The 21,154-nt window shown below is 32.1% G+C and overlaps 1 protein-coding gene across 9 annotated transcripts in view; it reads left to right on the forward strand.

The window, feature by feature from the left end:
* The window catches only part of LOC127733912 (toxin CfTX-A-like), a 179,763-nt gene that overhangs the window by 70,346 nt on the left and 88,263 nt on the right, over window positions 1-21,154 (forward strand). For 3 of the 9 annotated variants that reach the window (XM_052243369.1, XM_052243372.1, XM_052243366.1), the window contains exon 2: window positions 3,454-4,892. The exons of the other annotated variants lie outside the window; for them this stretch is intronic. In XM_052243369.1, coding sequence (XP_052099329.1) covers window positions 3,456-4,793 — 1,338 coding nt within the window. In that variant the 5' untranslated portion in view covers window positions 3,454-3,455 and the 3' untranslated portion in view covers window positions 4,794-4,892. Of the gene's footprint in view, window positions 1-3,453; window positions 4,893-21,154 lie in introns of those variants that run through there. 9 annotated transcript variants of the gene reach the window in all.

A 21,154-nucleotide genomic window follows, 5' to 3' on the forward strand; every position in this document is an offset into this window, starting at 1 on the left:
TTTCCGTACAGATATTCCAAACATCTTTTATTTTGGCGATATGACTCTTGGTAAAGGAAGGGAAGAGCAAATGTTTCCCTTACCATTTTGTATTGTTGTTACAAAATATATTATATTCAAGAATGCTATTTTGTTAAAAATCGGTCATTTTACTATTAAGTTCATACCATGTAGTAACCATATTTTAGTACAAATTTGGCATATATAGTTAATGTTAATTCCATTTAGATCTTTACAGGTACATATAAAATATTCAATATCAAATTTTTTGTCAAAGTGTGTTAGCCAGTATTTGGCAATTGCATTCCATCTTTGTGTTGTACTTTCTAAAATTCTAAAAATTAATTCTACATGTTTGCTTTTCATGAAACTTTCGAAACTGATCATTTTGATACCCCCGAAGCTTTTATCTAGACAACATATTTTTCTGTCGACAAGGCTGACTTTAGAGCCCAAAACAAAATCCCAGGAAATTGAGTTGTTTTATCTTTATCACACTCATTAGGTATACCCCTCATCGCAACCTCGTATCCCAAAATAGGTATTAATTGTTTTCTTATATTCAATACTTTACCTCTCTAAGTTAAATGTCTTGTTTTCCAAACGTGAATACAGTTTTTTATCTTGCCAATTAAGGAATCCTATATTTTATTGTTATAAATGTCATAAGCTTGGGGCAGCTCTTAATCTTTTATGTTATCCTTGATACAAGATATTTTTTGAAACTTGGTTTTTTGCCCTTTAAACAATAAACAATAAACAAGACTTTTGTTTTCTCGAAGTTATTTTGGAACCGGAGGCTTTTTCATATATTTCCAACATTTCAAAGGCTTTTTCAGCCAATAGTTCGGATTTTTTAAAAGTTGCGCATCGTCCACAAACATTGATGATTTAGTTTCAATGTGGCCGTTTATCGTTGGTATTTTGATTCCTTGTATTTCTACATTTGCGCGAATGACATCTTTGTCTGATTGATCTGCGTATTGAAAATGATTTAGACAGAAAACCATTTGTTTTAATACGTTGCTGGCATTTTGAAAAAGCTTTTTTGTCCAGCTACAAAAATTATTACCAAAATTGAAGCCCTCCATTACGTTTATCAGCCATCCCCATTCGACTCTATCAAAAGCTTTCTGCTGGTCTAAAAATATAGCTAATCCCTATATATCCTCATGTGCTACATATTCAATAATATCCTGTAAAAGTCTATTTCCATCACTTATATTTCTACCCGTTTTGATCCGATTGAATAATTTTATCTAATAACGGTTTTAGATGCTCTGTCAACATCTTTGATATAATTTTATAATCCGTATTCATCAAGCTTAAAGGCCGCCGTTTTTTTTTGTTTTGTTTTGTTTTTTTTATTTATTAATTCTTGTTCCCCTTCCTTATGTAGTATCATTCCCTGGTATTGCGATTTACTGAGTTCATTTTCTACAAATACTTCCTTAACTACTTAAGTGAAATCCGTTTTGATAAGATCCCAGTATATATGATAAAATTCCGATATAACCCCATCCCTTCCCGGAGACTTATCTTTCTTAAGATTTTTAACTGTCTTTCTTAATTCATCAACGTCAATTTGTCGTTCTATATTTTGTCTATTATCGTCCGTCAGTTTCCTGTCAATACGTCCGATAAGTTTTTCTGCGCTATTTTTGTCCACACCCTCAGTGATAAACAACTCGGAGTAAAATTTAACCTGCTCTGAAAGTGTTGAATTAATGTCATTTCATTTTCATATTTGCCGTCCGAGCATTTTAATCGATTCCATAATTTGTTTTAGCTTAATGTTTTTCTATATTAAAGAAATATTGTTATTTTAAATGAGAGAAAACACTTCCATGATGAGATAAAAATGATAATTAATTTAAAGATCTTGCTTCTGCCTATTCTTACTTGTTATAGTTACTCTTTTACTAAAACATTTTTTTAATAATTGCCATAAAGACAAAAGTAGGCGAAAATGACTTTGAATGGTAATATGTGCCGATTGTCAATTCACTTATTTGTAGAAGTTATTTTGCTTAACATTGTTGCTTTTTACAATTTACTCTTTCTAATATTGCTCTCGTTAAAAACACTTAAATCGGAGAAAATTTTACTGAAGGGCAATAACTCAAAAGGAGTAGACAAACTGGTTTTGATCATGTTGACATGTCTGTATATCTAATATAGCTGACTGACTCTGATGTTTCAAGTTTGAATTCGCTCTCTGTGCTTTATAGTTTTTCAACATCTTGTTTTTGCTGATTGTTTTAGCTGTGTACAGTTTCTCTTTATCGATAATAAGTTTTAGCAAAACACAAAGGATACAATCATCATTAGAAGGGGGAAGTTGACTGAAGATTCATGCCAGATTTGACTTTCTTGTAGATCTTGTCTGGCTAATAAATTTTGTTATATAAATTTTTCTATATTTATTGCAGTTTCAAGATTACTTTTAATTCGACTTAAAAATGGGTAACAGTCGTCATTTAAGGGCATAACGCCTAAATTGAGTCAATGGGCAATTGCGGTCATGCTGATTAAACAGTCTTGTTGGAAATGTTTGCTATTAAATTTTCCATCTATCTTTAAAAGTTTTCAATACAAAATAGCTTAAATATGCTAGATTGCCTCCAAGGATGCTGTATGATTCAGCTGGTATGTTTGCGTTAAATTGATTCAATAAAAAAAAGAATAACATTTCAAGCACAAACGCAAAATCAAATTTTTATTCTATATTATAGTATTTATTTATTATAAGAATGATAAGTTTTTGGTTCCAATTTGCAAAGCAATTTCAGAGAATCAGAATTTTGCACAAGTTTACAGACGAAGATGGCGGATGGCAAGAGATCAGAAAAGCTTAATTTGCCCTGTAGGCCAGGTCAATAAAAACACAAAATACAATTCGGCGGTTGTTTAGTGATTTTAAGTTTTTTTAAGTATTTTTGTTATGTTCTATAAGGGTCGTTGCTAAGAACTTTTAACATGACCTGGACCTCTTGCATTTAACCTTATTACCAAATAAAAGCAATAATCGTTCTGAACAGTTTATCTTTTCAAAGTATGGGTATATTTGAAACCATTTCTAACAAAATCCTTATTCTAACTAATTAAATGTTATATTTTAACGAACAAATCTTACAATATTCAGTTAATTAAAATGTGTGCATGATAACTGCCTGAAAATGAAAATCCAAGGAGACCATGGCAACGGGGACAGAAACACTTGTTTTGTCAATATATTTCCTATATGTATGTCGATAGCTACCAACACAAAATTGCAAAGCAATCTCAGACTTACCGTGCCCCAACTTTGTTGGTGATTACAGGGAATTGCTATTAAATTGTCCTGAGTCTAAAAAGTTAATAACTGTTTTCCTTGTCTACTAAGAAAATGTACACGGACAGACTAAATCTATTTATTTTCAGCTTAGTAAAATCATTTTTTTTTAATTGCAGACATGAAAGTACAAAAGCGTTCTGTTCTTCTGCTATGGATTTTGATGATGTTGATTTTCATTGCGACAGAAGCTAGATGGCAGACATCGCTTGGAAAAATCGGATCAAGTTTAAAGGCCAATCAACAATTAGCAAAAGAACAACTAGGAAAAATAGAAAAATATCTAAAAGATGACGATGGATTGAACGGGATTGCCTCAACAATAGACGCCGTCGGTAGTGCAGCTCCATCTTTGACAAGTGGTGATGTCGCAGAAATTGTCTCTGGTACATTAGACATCCTGTCATCAATTACAGAACTGATTCCAAAAGTCGGTCCGATAATAAGTAGCATTTTCACGGTAATATCTGGATTGGTAAGCTCAATAGGTGGCGGTGATACGGACATTGGATCGGTTGTTAGGAAGGCTATCGATGAAGCACTTAGAAAGTTCGACGATTCCAACCTTAGAGCAGAAGCATACGGTACTGAGAAAGTATTTGGCGATTCATTAGCATACCTTGACGGAATTACCGATTTACAGGAACATGAACTTTCTGCTCTGTCTGCACATATTCCTATCTATTCTGGAGTTAAATTCCTCGGAATAATACAATCAAAGATAAGAGACAGTTCAAAAAGCCAAGATGAGCAGCAGGTCAAACGGGCAATTGAATACACGCGACTTTTTGTAAAGCTGACTGTCCTTAGATCCGCCGTTCTGTGGAAAATGTACATCACTGTCAAACAAGCAGGACATAGTGTGTCAACAGCGAATAGCATTCAAAACGTAATTCAGAATATGAAATCGAACGACAAAGAATTCTTAAAATTTTTGACGAATCCCACATACCAACAAGCTATTTTCTTTGTACACTTGAAACCATCTGAGTTGCCTGAAGTTTCGAAGTATTTAGGCAAATGTGAACTTGCTTTTCAGAATCTGGCATTCTTAGGGGAAAGGTCTCGTAAATTTCGGACCCAAAAATGGCCAACCTGGTATGCATTTATGCGCAATGATAAGTATGGTTCCATAACTGGAACAACAAATTTAAACAATCAAGGATACTTCCTCTTTGATACGATTTCGTCAGTAGACAATACTTTCTATTTGCGTTCAGTGAAATGGCCCGAATGGTATGTGTACATGAGAAGTGGAGCAGCGGGTAGATTGAATGGATGGAAAGGAAATCCTGGCTCTAGTGGACAGTGGAAAGTAATCAGGTTTTCTGATGGGTATTACATGTTGTCACCAGAAAAGTGGCTTGACTGGTTTGTCTATATGAAAAACGACCCATCTGGAACAGTTCGTGGTTGGAAAGGCGACCCTGGAGAACAAGGACATTGGATGATAATATAAAACTGTTTTAACAGAAATTGGATGGATTTCTGAATGCGTTTTCTTCTTCAGAGTGTGTTAATTTTATGAATTACTCAAATAAAACCATATTCATATGTTTTTCACACGTTATTTGACCTTTTAAAAGCTGCTGTTAGATTTTATTTATTCACACCCTATTTTGCTTTGTTATATGATTTTAAACACAACGTGGACTTGAATAGCACCTCGCCAATTTCAAAGATAAATATCTCGCAGCGTTTGTAACTTCTGAAAGTCTTTTTTATATATCTTTACTGAAACATAATCTTATCAATTCGTGAGTTTTCTTTCGGATTCTTAAAATATTATGTCGTATATTTGAATGTGTTACATAAACGCTCAGCGATATTTATTTTAATTCTGACCTACTATCCATCAAGGATTAACGTCCTGCAATACAATTATATTTTTACAACAATAAAAATGTTCAACTAAATGTTCAATTTAATGGAATACATGACATAGTTTGGTCGTTTTAACAATGATGATATGTGTAAGTATTGCCAATGAGACATCTTTCCACTAGAGACAGAATGTCTAAGACATACACAACTACGGGTCACCGTATGACCTTCAACAATGAGCAAACACATACCGTGTAGTAAGCTGTAACAAATCCAAGGTATGTCCAAAATGTGCATCAATCCAAATCAAGCAGAAAACCGACCTTGATTTATGATAAACTCAATAAATGAAAATAGCTATGGAAGATAGAAACCCACAATAAACCAATGGGACAGCTAAATAAAAGATGTTGCAGCGTAAACATATTTGTGATTGCTTAACCCTCCCATAACCTTGAACAGTGGTGTAACAGCACCCCGAAAAAAAAACTTAATTTAGTTGGAAATGGTTTGACTCATCAAATCGATACTAAGCAAAAAAAAAAAAAAACTAACAGAGAGACAAAGGACACAATGTCCTGATCTAAAAGTGTTTGCAGTAACGGCAAGCTAGTTCTAAAGCTTCATATGAAATATTTATAAAATTTTCCCAAGATAAAATATCAATCAGTACACCTTAAATTGATTTAGTGTGAAGACGTCATGAGCAGTCCAAGAAAAGCATGACTTTGTACAATGTCAAAATATAAGTATCGACCGACTGTAGAATTATAAGTGTTCATAAATGGTTAGCAATTCATGCTTAATCATGTATAAACTATTAAAACACATCAATGTTAGTTCCGATATTTTGTATGTTCTCTACAAGGACGGTATTTAAAAATGGGAACAAATCAAAACAACAGCACTTAAAGCTTCGGTGACAATGCAAAGAACAGCAATTTGATAACAAAATAGGTGTGGAAAACAAGTAGATATTTGAAATTGTATCATGCTTATTCTGAAAATTGCTGTATGGCAGAACGTAAGATATTGAGTGCATATGGTGTTGTTCGCTTGGTTTATTGGTGTCATGTTTTTTCTTCTTGTTGGTTGTCGGATGGTTTGCCATGCTTCTTTCGTCGTAAAGATTTTCTCGTTACTTGTCTTAGTTACATCTGACTAAGTTCAAAAAGATATACATTAACAGAATACAGAAGGAGTAAAGATTGTGTTTAATATTTGAGTTATCCAGAAGAAAATCTCAATCAAATATAAAAATAAGACGATTTTGATTTGGTATGACAGCAAATTAAACAACTCTCAACTACAGACCAAATGACGTAGAAGTTAGCAACCATAGGTCCGCAGCGTAATGATGTAATACTGTAGAAGAAAATAGTTCGCTTTTTGTATTGATAGGTCTCGTGGTTAAGATGCATACACAAAGGATATCTGCGAACAAGAGAACGGGAATACAACTTTTCAATAGCGGTGCTTTCCTAAAGATAAGATAAAGAACTTTCTTTTACAAGTAATACCAAGTACACTTGTGTTATAGTAGAGATGACCAGGATATTGACGAACGAACGTACGAAAGCGTAACTTGACGCATCGTACAAAACAGGAGCTGCTTTTTATACATAGAACATGAAAAACATAAATCTTAACATAAAAACGCTTGTTGAAGTTAAGGAATTCGCATCGTCTGCATTAAGTTTACATGAGATATTTCCTGTCTCTGTAGCTAACTCCTCACGTTGTATTGGTGATTAATAATGTAATGTTTTCTACAATAGAAAAAGGTGTATTCGATAAACAAGACTCTGCTTTGAAAATGAGGTTCCAAAAGGGATTAAAATGCGTTACGGAGTTAATACAAGAGTGATAGCATAGATATTGACGCTTTTTATATAATTGATATGATTGATTATCAATTTCAAATCTGTTTTTTTTTTCTCACTTATTTTAGTTGGCTTATACCCACAGTACAGTCAAATAAGGCTGGATGCAGAGAACCTCTGCCCAAATTAAAAATAATGTGTAGCCAAAAGAGTTTTTTACGAATATTTTGTGAAAAAAAGTTGATACTTCAAAAGGCATTGAAGTTAAGTATATTGATATATTGATAATAAAAATAGAGTTGCAACTCGGCTATTGCATCTTTGATGCTCATTACGTTTTCTGATTGCAAACCGAAAACAACAACAGATACATGTATATGCTCAATTTATCCAACAGACCGCGTTAGATGAGTTGCATACTGTTAAGGGTCCAACTTTCTGAGTAAAAATGGATATAACTCTAGGGAAGTTGGACCAGATCATCCTATTCATGCGTACAGATCGATCTAAAGTACGTTTCACCTTGCAGAGTATCACATGTTGGTAAAATCTGATAATATAAGGAGAATATAATTTTGAAATTTTGATTTAAACATACTTACGGCAACTAATTTTGTGACATTTTTACAACTACTATGGCTTGTTCCCTACTCATGTGGAAATTTTGGGAAAAAGCTTAAGTTTTTGATAAGTACAAAATAACTTATTTGCCAGTGATTTCATGTTAACTGTTTTATACACTATATCAATAAGTATATCACTAGACGAAATCGTTTCTACATTCTAAAAGTTAATAAAAAAAAAAAGACCTATAGGTTTATTATTGGGAGGACAGAAATACCCTTTTTCCCCACGTGAGCTCAGCAAAACAGAAAGGCAGTATATCAACATTCCGAAATAAAAAAAAAGGTTGACGTACCTTCTTTTAAATAATATCGATTATCGATCATATCATTTGCCTTCTGGGTATTTCGTGAAGTCAATGAAACTTGAAATACTTAAATCTTTGAAACGTATTTCAACAATCGCCAAAAAAAAAAGATTTCAGAGGATGCCATGAGTATGTGCATACTGGATAGGATTACATTTTATATACATGTAAGGCTTTAAAGTTGTCTTCGTGTGCGTTATTGATGGACCCTTGTGTAAATTTAAATCCCCTTTAAAAAAAGGATCGGCAGAATACCTGTAATGACTATATTACTATTCCCCAGTCACCCTTGACGGGGTGGGGGGAGGCTTTGAAACTTGAACTCCCAATAAAAATATTGAACAAACATAAGATCCGACAACAGTAATTCAGTAATCTTATAATTTATAAATAATTTCAAATCTTCAAAATCCTGCATAAATATTTGTTTGAGCATTGCGAAAGTCGTCGGTGCACTCGAATAATCCTATGTGTGATGTACATTTCATCATGCTTTCAACAATAATAATCACATTATGTCGTAGATATGTAACACTTGCGGATATTTTAAAACGTCTTTCAAATATATTATGAAAACCTTTTTACATCGGTATATTTTATGCGTTCCTGTCTATTATCATGATTACATGCCATCCAAATAATAACATCGTTAAGTTTAAAGTACGTTTTGTAAACATACAATTACCGCTCCGGTCCTATTACGTTCGTTCGTCGAGATACGTTCGTTCGTCAATATCCTGGTCATCTCTAGTAAAATTGTTCAAGCATATTAAACATATTAATATTTTTTTTTCAATTGAAAGGTCACATGACTTTAATCTCCTAAAGGTTGACTGGGGCTAATAATAATAGTCACCTTTATGGGTATCCTTTGGTTGTTTGTGATGTATAAATACCCAGTCACATGAAATATTTGCAACAAGACGTTCATTAATCAACAATTGATGAATCAATATAAATTAGCAACTATAGGTTTAGACTTGTTTATATATATAAACCTTCGGGTTTATATGATCCGTTCATCCTATTTTGACTCTTTCAAAATTCAAGAGTCTATCCTAAATTGAGGTAAATTATATGGCCTTCCAAATACCGTTTTGATTCCTAACATCACTGAAGAGACATTAATTGTCGAAATCCGGATATGGTGTACAAATTTTTGCACCTCATGTTTGCGGTATATCATCTTATCCGCAAGTTTATTATTTTTCTGTTTGATAATTAATTAATAATAAGATCTATTTTGTTCCATCTTGTGATCCGTTTATTTGGCAATCGCCAATGGCAGTCAGCAGGGTTTAAGAACATCAGTTGTTCGACCTGCTAGTCAAATGCGTTCTGTTAAAATATACTTTTTCACTCATTTGGTCTTTTGGAAAATGTTGGCCCGAGAACACAGTTATTTCGTAGTGCATTTCTTTTAGACAATAAATTCAAATTAAAAAAATCGCACATGCTCTATCTCAAAACAATTTTTACAGTGTAGTGTACTACTATTGATACAAATAATATCAAAATTATAGAAATTTCTACCAGCTCTAACTCAAAATATTGACAATTCTGTGTTAAGGGGGGCTAAAATTCAGTTTGACAGCTTCAGACATTCTAATTTTTGACCTTTTTTAACTGGACCAAATCACTACTTAACATAAAGATTCAGCACCCAAATGTTTTTAACATGTAATTTCATCCCCTTACTTAATATTTCATGCATAAAATATCAAGAAATAAATTGGGAAAGTGTATAAAAAAAAAATGCAAGTTATACACTGTTCAAACTAGGGACTATATTCGTAGACAACGAAAACCAAAGGACGATAACTGTGTCCTTGGACCTAATAGGATAGAAAGACTTGACCAATTTTAATAAAACTTTGCATGACCTAAGCTTAGGAAATTATAAGATAGTTGGCCAAGTTTCATGGCCTTAGAATATATATTATAGAAACTAGGGCCATTTTAATATTGAAATTTGGATGTTTATTTTTGACGTTTCAATCAAATATTTTCAACTGTAAAGAATTTGGCCTAAAAAATTTAAATATTGCTAAAATTTGCTTTTTAAATACTCTTGAATATAATATAATTTGTATTAAAAGCAGCGGAACACTCATTTGATTTATCAGATTTATTACAGCTATTCAAAAGTCAAATTTATATGAGCCTGTGCCTGAAAATAGAGATTTTCGAATTAAGGGAAGCCTTACATCAACATGCATTTTTTTCAACCAATTTGAAGTTTTTGAAGTTTTTTAACCATACATTATTTTTCCATATATAATAAATGTACTTTAAATGTAAAGAAAAGTGACAAAAAGCATACCACATGAGTATAAAATGGTCTTAGGCCAAGTAAGACTGAGAATTATTTAGAGTCGATTTAGGCCGTAGCCAATATTTACATATAAAAATGCACACAGAGGCTATAAGAAATAGAAATTTGTTACTTTTTGCTCATTTCTATGCTAAGATGTTATGATACAAGAAGTCTAATTGCAAAAGGACTCTTGAATTCAACTTTTTTTTGCAGACAGTATGGTCTGATGACCAGTTTTTCACTTTTCAATGGAAAACTTGCATGTAGTTTTAGTCTCAATTGGCATATATTTGAACCGTTTACTATCCTAAAGAAGAAAATTATGGTAGCATATGAAATGAATAGGGTGTACTGATCATTGCAGAGTGGTTTTTTTTACAGACTTAGTGAAATATTTGTGATGGACTACAGATTTTATGTACAAAGCTCTTCACATTTCACATACATCAAACAAGCCGTTTAACCAGGGACATAAATACAAATATTCTGCACATTTTTTCTGTAATAATCTACTTTTCTCTAGATACAGAGTTCACAAATGGTTAATCAAATTTGATTTAAGCATAGAAACACAAATATCAGGAAAATAAAAAGCTGTCAGATAGAAAGTCAGCATGGCTCTTAGGCATAAAATGGAAACTGCTTTAAAATGCCTATTTTAGCCATATAATGCCAAAATGGGACATTTTAACAGAATTTCTGTCAAACAAAGATGTAAATCCTTTACTTTTATTGAGTTTGACAAATTGAAACCAGCAAACCATTCAGGAAAGTTGCCAAAGTACAAAATCTACATTTACGGAATTCACCACTTAGGCCCGAGAACACAGTTATTTCGTAGTTCATTTCTTTTAGACAATAAATTCAAATTAAAAAAATCTCACCTGCTCTATCTCAAAATTTTTTTTACAGTGTAGTGTACTACTATTGATACAAAAAATATCAAAATAATAGAAACTTCTACCAGCTCTAACTCAAAATATTGACAATTCTGTGTTAAGGAGGGCTAAAATTCATTCTGACAGCTTCAGACATTCTAATTTTTGACCTTTTTTTAACCGGACCAAATCACTACTTAACATAAAGATTCAGCACCAAAAGTTTTTTAACATGTAATTTCATCCCCTTACTTAATATTTCATGCATAAAATATCAAGAAATAAATTGGGAAAGTGTATAAAAAAAAATGCAAGTTATTCACTGTTCACACTAGGGACTATATTCGTAGACAACGAAAACCAAAGGACGATAACTGTGTCCTTGGACCTGTTGTTTGTGCTGTATTTAGACCCCTCTACCAAGAAATTTGTTTTGCATGCACACGTATAAAAATTGCGGTTTTTATCCAACGCAATCATAGGTTTGAACGTTGTTTTCAATTTAGACTTGTTTATATTTTTTATTTTGGGCTTGTATTATATTTGCCTTCGGGTTTATATGATCCGTTCATCCTATTTTGACTCTTTCAAAATTAAAGAGTCTATCCTAATTTGAGGTAAATTATATGGCCTTCCAAATACCGTTTCGATTCCAAACATCACTGAAGAGACATTAATTGTCGAAATCCGGATATGGTGTACAAATGTTTGCACCTCATGTTTGCGGTATATCATCTTTTCCGCAAGTTTATTATTTTCTGTTTGGTAACAAATTAATAATAAGATCTATTTTGTTCCATTTTGTGATCCGTTTATTTGGCAATCGCCAATGGCAGTCAGCAGGGTTTAAGCACATCAGTTGTTCGACCTGCTAGTCAAATGCGTTCTGTTAAAATATACTTTTTCACTCATTTGGTCTTTTGGAAAATGTTGTTTGTGCTGTATTTAGACCCCTCTACCAAGAAATTTGTTTTGCATGCACACGTATAAAAATTGCGGTTTTTATCCAACGCAATCGTAGGTTTGAACGTTGATTTCAATTTAGACTTGTATATTATATATATAAACACTTCAAAACTACCAACAATTTTTGTTTTTGTTTTTTGTTTTATTTTTTAGTTTGCCACGCCAACTTTGGGCAAGTGAATATAAAACTACTCACTGTTACAAGTATTTTGCAACATAACTTATAATGTCGAAGTAATCCTATTGAATATTACATTGATATTTTTCGTCATTAGAATTTTGTTCATATCTATTCTATGCATAATTATTTTTTTTATAAAAAAGCTATTTGAAAATGTGTTTTAAAAAGTATGGTACTTGGCTTAGAGTGTATAGTAATTCATCAGATTGATAATTCAAATAATACAAATAGAGCAAACAAAGAGAATAAAGTCAACAGGAATATCATGAACTCCAAAACAGTTGGATACCAGATGTGTCGGTAGAGTTTTACTACTGGTGCATCAACCTTTCCAAAGTTATAAATGGTATCTGAAAATGGAAGAACAGCCAAAGGGTGCAACCAAAAGTGACAAGCCGATGAAAGACAGACAAAACCATGGCCAATAAAAAACAAAAACGAAATTTAAAACACAGCTTGAATGAACCAATCAATATTTAGTTTAAGAATTTGTCACGCGGTATTAACATATATTTCAACCATGTAATTCTACTTTAATTGGTCAACCGAAAAAGAATTTGCAATGAACTATACTAAACAAACACACTATAAGGACAACGAATGGAATGATACAGTAGTGAAATTCGGTTAGCAGTCTTTAAACATCTATAACTGAAACAGTACAACTCGTTCCTTTTATTTAAATACACTGATGCATATATTACTGAAAAACGTCGAGGAACTAAGACTGTGTGCAAAGCAAACTGGAAGAAATATAAACCAGTGATAGGCGTACTCGAAAACAATTTGTGACCGTACGTCATGAGAAAATTTTTGTCGTTTAAAATGCAGTCGTTATAGGTGTTCGTATAGTATTAATAGTGTACAGCTCTTGTCAAGAATCACTCACGACATACTATGCTTACTCTCACGGCAACTCGTTTGTGAAGTAAATTATTTTGACTGTATTTATCAACTTCGCTTCGATAGATAGCAAAGTTCGGAATTGACTATACGGCGTTTATACCCAATGATGAGCTGTAATCAAAATAATATCTATGATTTGAGAAGATAGAAGTCACATGATGAGTTTTTAGATATGATCTTCTACTGCTGTTACACCTACTTTAAGATACAACACAGCTTCAATATATGTATATTAAACTGTGAACAGTACAGATATTGAAATTAAACTTGACGCTTTTCGCTCTTCTTTATAGTTATGTACAAGAGTTGATCTCTTTTTAATTTTAGGATAACGGTTTAGTCATAGATATTTCATATCTTTTGGATAGTTTTGCAGTGTTATGTTAATTATAATAAAGCTGTTGTTGAAACCCCTAGCAATAACCTCACGAGACGAAGTCACTTAATGCTCCGCCTACTATCTAAAATAAGCATGGGCTTCTGAAACAGCGGAAATATCAGTTAGACAAGATTCTTCGACAGCGATGGATGTACATTTACATTAGTGTCGCATAACGTTACAGACGAATAAATGCTGAAGGAATTAGATGTTCTGGATATGCTGTGCAAAAAACAAAAACAGACATAATCCGCATGTGTAGGACTGTAACGCTATAATAAAAATTCAGGGTAAGCATGAATTTCGTAGCTGCAAGAGACTACAGATTTTTGATATTTTTAAAGATATCTGCATAATCTAGAATCCCAGATTAAAGGGTTATTTTTATTTCATTTTATTTTATCAAAATGTTCAAAATGTTTTTAGATTTTAATTAATAATTCTGAGAAACTAGTTTCACTAGAATCTTTATGAGATTTTGAATGAATCATACCACGTTTTAATTTGTATCTAAAGCTCAAGTCGCACATTAATTAAAAAGGAATTCAAAATTTTCACGATTAAAATAACATGTTTCCTATAAATAGTCCTTAAAATTCAACCTTTATATAGAGTAACCAGACGCGAAATAATTCTAACGGCCCAACATTATTATTATTACTTAAGCAACCTCGTTAAATTCTTAATGTCAGCAGTGTATAACAAATAATTTTAAAACCTATAGCTGTACAATGGAGGCTATTGGAATACAATCAAAGTATACATCTCAATAACCGAAAATCAACTTATATCTTCCAGTATAATAAATACATGAATACATGGCTTAACACATGCATTTTATATATATTTTTTTAACTACTTTTTTTTGTTGTTCTTGGATCAAATTTTTGTGCATTTAAATGTATAAGACAACGGAGTTTGCGTACGTGGGTTCGATTCCCACCCTAGGCATTCATTTATATCGGCTGGTGCAAAGCGGGCAGTTTAGCTTAGTGGCCCCGCGCTGACTCTGTTGTTCTTATGTCAAAAAATTCAACCGGCAGCGGTCAGATCTTGCTTTCTTTCTTTTTTTCTTCGATGTCCAGATACAACAAAACCATGGTATAATTGTGAAAATTATAGATAGCCATGGTATAGTTTTCAGATATTAAGATTTATACTCTAGCTGCATTCCCTTAGACTCCTTTGTACAGCTATAGGTTAACTAAAAATTATTAATGAAAATCTTTAGTTATGGGTAGTAGAGACGGAGATATCATACGCATCTGGTGAGGTGTTTTTAATTAGTAAAGCTAATCATTTCTTATTCTAATTTTTAATTAAAAAAATATTATTTACAACTTAACAAACAGAACCCTGCGAAGTAGGAAATTTAAAATATCCTCCTGCACTGTTACAGATAAAAAATAATAGTAAAAAACAACAACAATTAAATCCCCCAGAAAACCGGAAAATCAGGAAATAACATATGTTCTTGCGTAATAATTCATTGTTACTCAATTCACTTATGTGAATTCTTATATTTTCTTTTTTTATAACGTTGAACAGTATAATATCCTCCTTCGTTTCATGGTAAATGTGCATTATTCATAAATTTGAAATTTGTCCTTATATCACTTCTATAGGTGAACATTTTTGTCTATTGACTTATGCCCGTATTTCTAATTTTATTTTTCCGGGTTTTATATATTATGTGCACTGCAATAGCAAAAAGATTTCTTGTCAGATTGTTCTATAAACGTGTTAAGTTTTGATATTTTTCAGCCAATTAAAAGTATAATTTTGCGTTCGATTAGACATTTTGTAAAATAAGTGTCGATGTTTTAAAGTGTTATTTGTCAGATGACGCGACATAACTCTGAACGATTCTGTTTGATTCCGGAAAAGTTTACCAGCAGCAAATTGCCAACAAAATTACCAAAACAGAAAGTCTTCATCAAGATGTCACTAGGGAAGAGCTATTAAAAATCAACGATATATTGTCCCCATTCCCACATGAGTTTCATATTAACCGAACAACATTCCATTCCATATGGTGAATAAAAAATGAGAACTAAGATCACAAAATCCTCCTATACCATTATTCGCACATACAGATCTATGTGGATTTCCACACCGAATGGAGGTCATAAAGGACATTTTTCCAAATGAGAAGGTATGATGAGGGTACTCTTTGCCACCTTTAATTTCGACAAAATATGATAAGTTTTACAACAAAATAACATCCACAGATTGTTTACAGGATTCTTGTCTGTAAGAAACCAGAATTAACTCTTTAATTCTGTCTTTCGTGTTTGTTTTTAATATGTCTTCAAACTTATGGTACACGTATTTAATGCAAAACTACAAAACTAAGCATCCCACGTTAGCTGCATTTGTAGAATTCATCTTATTGTAATAAGTATGTATAACCATAATCTTGGTCAAAAAGATATAATAATGGAAGTAGTATCATCCAAAGATCGGAACATGGCTGAAATATTTTAATGGTGTAAGGGTACTCATATCTTATTTTGTCAAAAACTATGTATAAAAAATTGTCAGGGTCAAAAATATCAATCTCGACATTGTTTATGACATCATGATCACATGACATCACCGTTAACATTTCTGCACTGAAGTGTCCAGAACATTCTATTATCTTATTCCGTTATTAATTAAGAAATAACAGGATTTTCAAAGGACTGGAGAATTTGACCTCAGGACGCTTAAACTTCTAAAGATTAAATTTAACTACATAAATTCAACAGGCCAATTCTTAGGATGAAGCTATTATAACAGGGAGGTCCTGGGAATAAAATCAACAACATCGAAGTCTACATTGTAACACCTTTGTAATTAATTAAACGTGCAAATTCACACGGACCTTCTTCTGATATAAACATATAATGCAAACTTTTTTCGTTTGTGGTCTTGATTTAAATACTATGCTCTATTCTGGTGTTGGTTTATGTACTGTGCTCGTTGGTGAACTTGATATATATACTAGTACTTTGCACGGTTGTGGTCTTGATTTTTATACTATGTTCGTTGTTGGTTAGATTTATAAACTATTCTCGTTTGTGGTCTTGATTTTTATATTATGCTTGTTTGTGGTCTTGATTTATATAATGTGCTCATTCGATAGTCATGATTCATATTCTATGTTCGTTTGTGGTCTTGATTTATTTACTATACCGTTTGTGGTCTTGATCTGTATACTACAGTATGCTCGGTCGTGGTATTGATCTATATACCCTGTTAGTTGATAGTCTTGATGTATATACTATGCTCAATCGTGGTCTTGATTTCTAAAATATGTCCTTGTTTTGGGGGGTCTTGATTTATATCCCATGCTTGGTCGTGGTCTTGTTTTAAATGCTTTGTTCGTTGGTGGATTTAATGTATATACTATTTTCTTTGGTGGTCTTGATTCATATACTATGCTCGGTCGTGGTCTAGATGTATATACTGTGCTCATTGGTAATCTTCGGCTAACATATAGTACGTTGTTCGGCTGTGCCTTTTTTATGTGCTGATTTAGGTTGTTTTATGTATTCGTTTTTATTCTGTAGTTAGTCACCACATCGGTGTTAACATGTATACTATTATATAGTCCTTTTTATAAATTTACTGTTTGCAAAAGTATGAATTATTCTAAATACCAAGGATTTTCTTATCCCAGGCATACAGTCCTTGGATGGTGTAAACTTCCCACTCATACCATACACCATTACACCATTCACCATACACCATTACACCATACACCTTGTGCCATTACACCATACACGTTACACCTTTGCACCATACACCTTACACATTACACCATACACCATTCCCCTTTCTATCTACACGATCCGAAATTACCCATAATGCAATTAAATTTCAAATTAAGCGTGCGACTACAAAATTATTTATTTGATTTAAAAAACGAATTTTGATCTCAATATTGTAAATTAATGTATCAAAATTAAAATCTCCGTGGTCATGCCTATAATGGTTATATAAACAATCCTGTACAGATTAAATATATATACATGTATTTGTAAATAAAGTACGCATAAAACTTTGCTTGTAATGCAAATTTATCCGCCATCTGCCTATCTATAAATTAAAAACGATATTGGTTGCAATGCTATTATTATCGGTTTTAACATGTAGCGTAAATCTTATAAACTTGGTTTTCAGATAAAATCGACAAACAATGCCAAAAATGAATAGTACTGAGATCATATAAAATAATCATGATAATTAAAAGCAACAGTCAATCATGCTTATGGCCAGCGTAATATTAATAATATTTCTTTTTTCTGCACCAATTAACAGTGCAAGTATGCATGTCCTTTTTCTATTCAAATATTTGAATCATCACAAAAAATCAGTAGTTTTCACATCTCAGACTGGCTCCAATATAACATTTTTTTTGCTGTCTCAGGAACATATATATATATATATATATATATATATTATCTGTAGTTTTGATACTTCAGGATGACTGGTACATGTACAACATGTACAACAAAATTATTTTAAGCATCAACCAAAACTAACCATATTTGCACTCAATTATAAAATTGAGAATGGAAATGGGAAATGTGTCAATCTGTTAATTTATATAGGGTTAAAAAATTTGGAAATATTTTGCCCTCTTTTTATTAAAAATATTGTCTCGCAACAAAATTTCAGTAATTTTGATACCTCAGGCTGACTCATATAACAAAATTATTTAAACGCATCAACCAAAACTGACCATGATATATTCACTTTATTATATAGATCAATATAGCCGCATAGTAAATCAGCAATATTTTGATGTCAGGATGGATTGTTTAATACAAATGACAGCAACATTGCAATACAACATGTACAATGACAACAAAAACTTGTCCCCATCAATCTAGATTGCCAGCATGTCCTCTTTTTATTCAAAATATTGTCTCGCAACAAAATTTCAGTAGTTTTGATACCTCAGGTTGACTCGTATAACAAAATTATTATAACGAATCAACCAAACCTGACCATATTTGCACTGTATAATGTAAATCTATATAGCCGCATAGTAAATCAACAATATTTTGATGTCAGAATGGATTGCATTGTACAAATGACAGCAAAATTGCACCACAATGACAACAAAAATTTGTTCCCATCAATCTAGATTGCCAACATGTCCTCTTTTTATTCCAAATATTGTCTCGTAACAAAATTTCAGTAATTTTGATACCTCAGGATGACTCATATAACAAAATTATTTTAAAGCATTAACCAAAACTGACCATATTTGCACTTAATTATGTATATCTATATGCCACATAGTAAATCAGCTATATTTTATTGTCAGAATGGACTGTAAAATAGAAATGACAGCAACATTGCAACACAATGACAACAAAAAATTGTCCCCATCAATCTAAATTGCCAGCATGTCCTCTTTTTATTCAAAATATTGTCTCGCAACAAAATTTCAGTAGTTTTGATACCTCAAGCTGACTCGTATAACAAAATTATTTAATGCATCAACCAAAACTGACCATATTTGCACTTTATTATGTAAATCTATATAGCCACATAGTAAATCAGCTATATTTTGATGTCAAGATGGATTGTATAATACAAATGACAGCAACATTGCAACACAATGACAACAACAATTATCCCCATTAATCTAGATTGCCAGCATGTCCTCTTTTTATTCAAAATATTGTCTCGCAAAAAAATTTCAGTAATTTTTATACCTCAGGCTGACTAGTATAACAAAATTATTTTAACGCATCAACAAAAACTGACCATTTTTGCACTTTATTATGTATATCTATATAGCATGTATAGCCACATAGTAAATCAGCAATGTCTTGATGTCAGGATGGATTGTATAACACAAATGACAGCAACAGTGCAATACAATGACAACAAAAATTTATCCTGATCAATCTAAATAGCCAGCATGTCCTCTTTTGTTCAAAATATTGTCTCGCAAGAAAATTTCAGTAGTTTTGATACCTCAGGCTGATTCGTACAACAAAATTATTTTAAAGCATCAACCAAAACTGACTATATTTGCACTTTATTATGTAAATCTATATAGCCGCATAGTAAATCAGCAATATTTTGATGTCAGAATGGATTGTATAATACAAATGACAGCAACATTGCAATACAATGACAACAAAAATTTGTTCCCATCATTCTAGATAGCCAGCATGTCCTCTTTTTATTCAAAATATTGTCTCGCATGAAAATTTCAGTAGTTTTGATACCTCAGGCTGACTCCTATAACAAAATTATTTTAAAGCATCAACAAAAACTGACCATATTTGCACTTTATTATGTAAATCTATATAGCCACATAGTAAATCAGCAATATTTTGATGTCAGAATGGATTGTATAATACAAATGACAGCAACATTGCAATACAATGACAACAAAAATTTGTCCCCATCAATCTAGATAGCCAGCATGTCCTCTTTTTATTCAAAATATTGTCTCGCAACAAAATTTCAGTAGTTTTGATACCTCAGGCTGACTCGTACAACAAAATTATTTTAAAGCATCAACCAAAACTGACTATATTTGCACTTTATTATGTAAATCTATATAGCCGCATAGTAAATCAGCAATATTTTGATGTCAGAATGGATTGTATAATACAAATGACAGCAACATTGCAACACAATGACAACAAAAATATCCCCATCAATTTAGATTGCCAGCATGTCCTCTTTTTATTCAAAACATTGTCTTGCAACAAAATTTCAGTAGTTTTGATACCTCAGGTTGACTTGTATTACAAAATTATTTAAAGAATCAACCAAACCTGACCATATTTGCACTTTATTATGTTAATCTATATAGCCACATAGTATATCAACAATATTTTGATGTCAGAATGGATTGTATAATACAAATGACAGCAACATTGCAACACAATGACAACAAAAAATATCCCCATCAATTTAGATTGTCAGCATGTCCTCTTTTTATTCAAAATATTGTCTCGCAACAAAATTTCAGTAATTTTGATACCTAAGGCTGACTAGTATAACAAAATTATTTAAACGCATCAACAAAAACTGACCATATTTGCACTTTATTATGTATAACTATATAGCCACATAGTAAATCAGCAATATTTTGATGTCAGGATGGATTGTATAATACAAATGACAGCAACATTGCAATACAATGACAACAAAAATTTGTTCCCATCATTCTAGATAGCCAGCATGTCCTCTTTTTATTCAAAATATTGTCTCGCATGAAAATTTCAGTAGTTTTGATACCTCAGGCTGACTCCTATAACAAAATTATTTTAAAGCATCAACAAAAACTGACCATATTTGCACTTTATTATGTAAATCTATATAGCCACATAGTAAATCAGCAATATTTTGATGTCAGAATGGATTGTATAATACAAATGACAGCAACATTGCAATACAATGACAACAAAAATTTGTCCCCATCAATCTAGATAGCCAGCATGTCCTCTTTTTATTCAAAATATTGTCTCGCAACAAAATTTCAGTAGTTTTGATACCGCAGGCTGACTCGTATAACAAAACTATTTTAAAGTATCAATCAAAACTGACCATAATTGCACTTTATTATGTAAATCTATATAGCCGCATAGTAAAT

Source organism: Mytilus californianus, unplaced genomic scaffold, assembly GCF_021869535.1.
Source record: "Mytilus californianus isolate M0D057914Y unplaced genomic scaffold, xbMytCali1.0.p SCAF_3, whole genome shotgun sequence".
NCBI classification, from domain to species: Eukaryota; Metazoa; Mollusca; class Bivalvia; order Mytilida; family Mytilidae; genus Mytilus; species Mytilus californianus.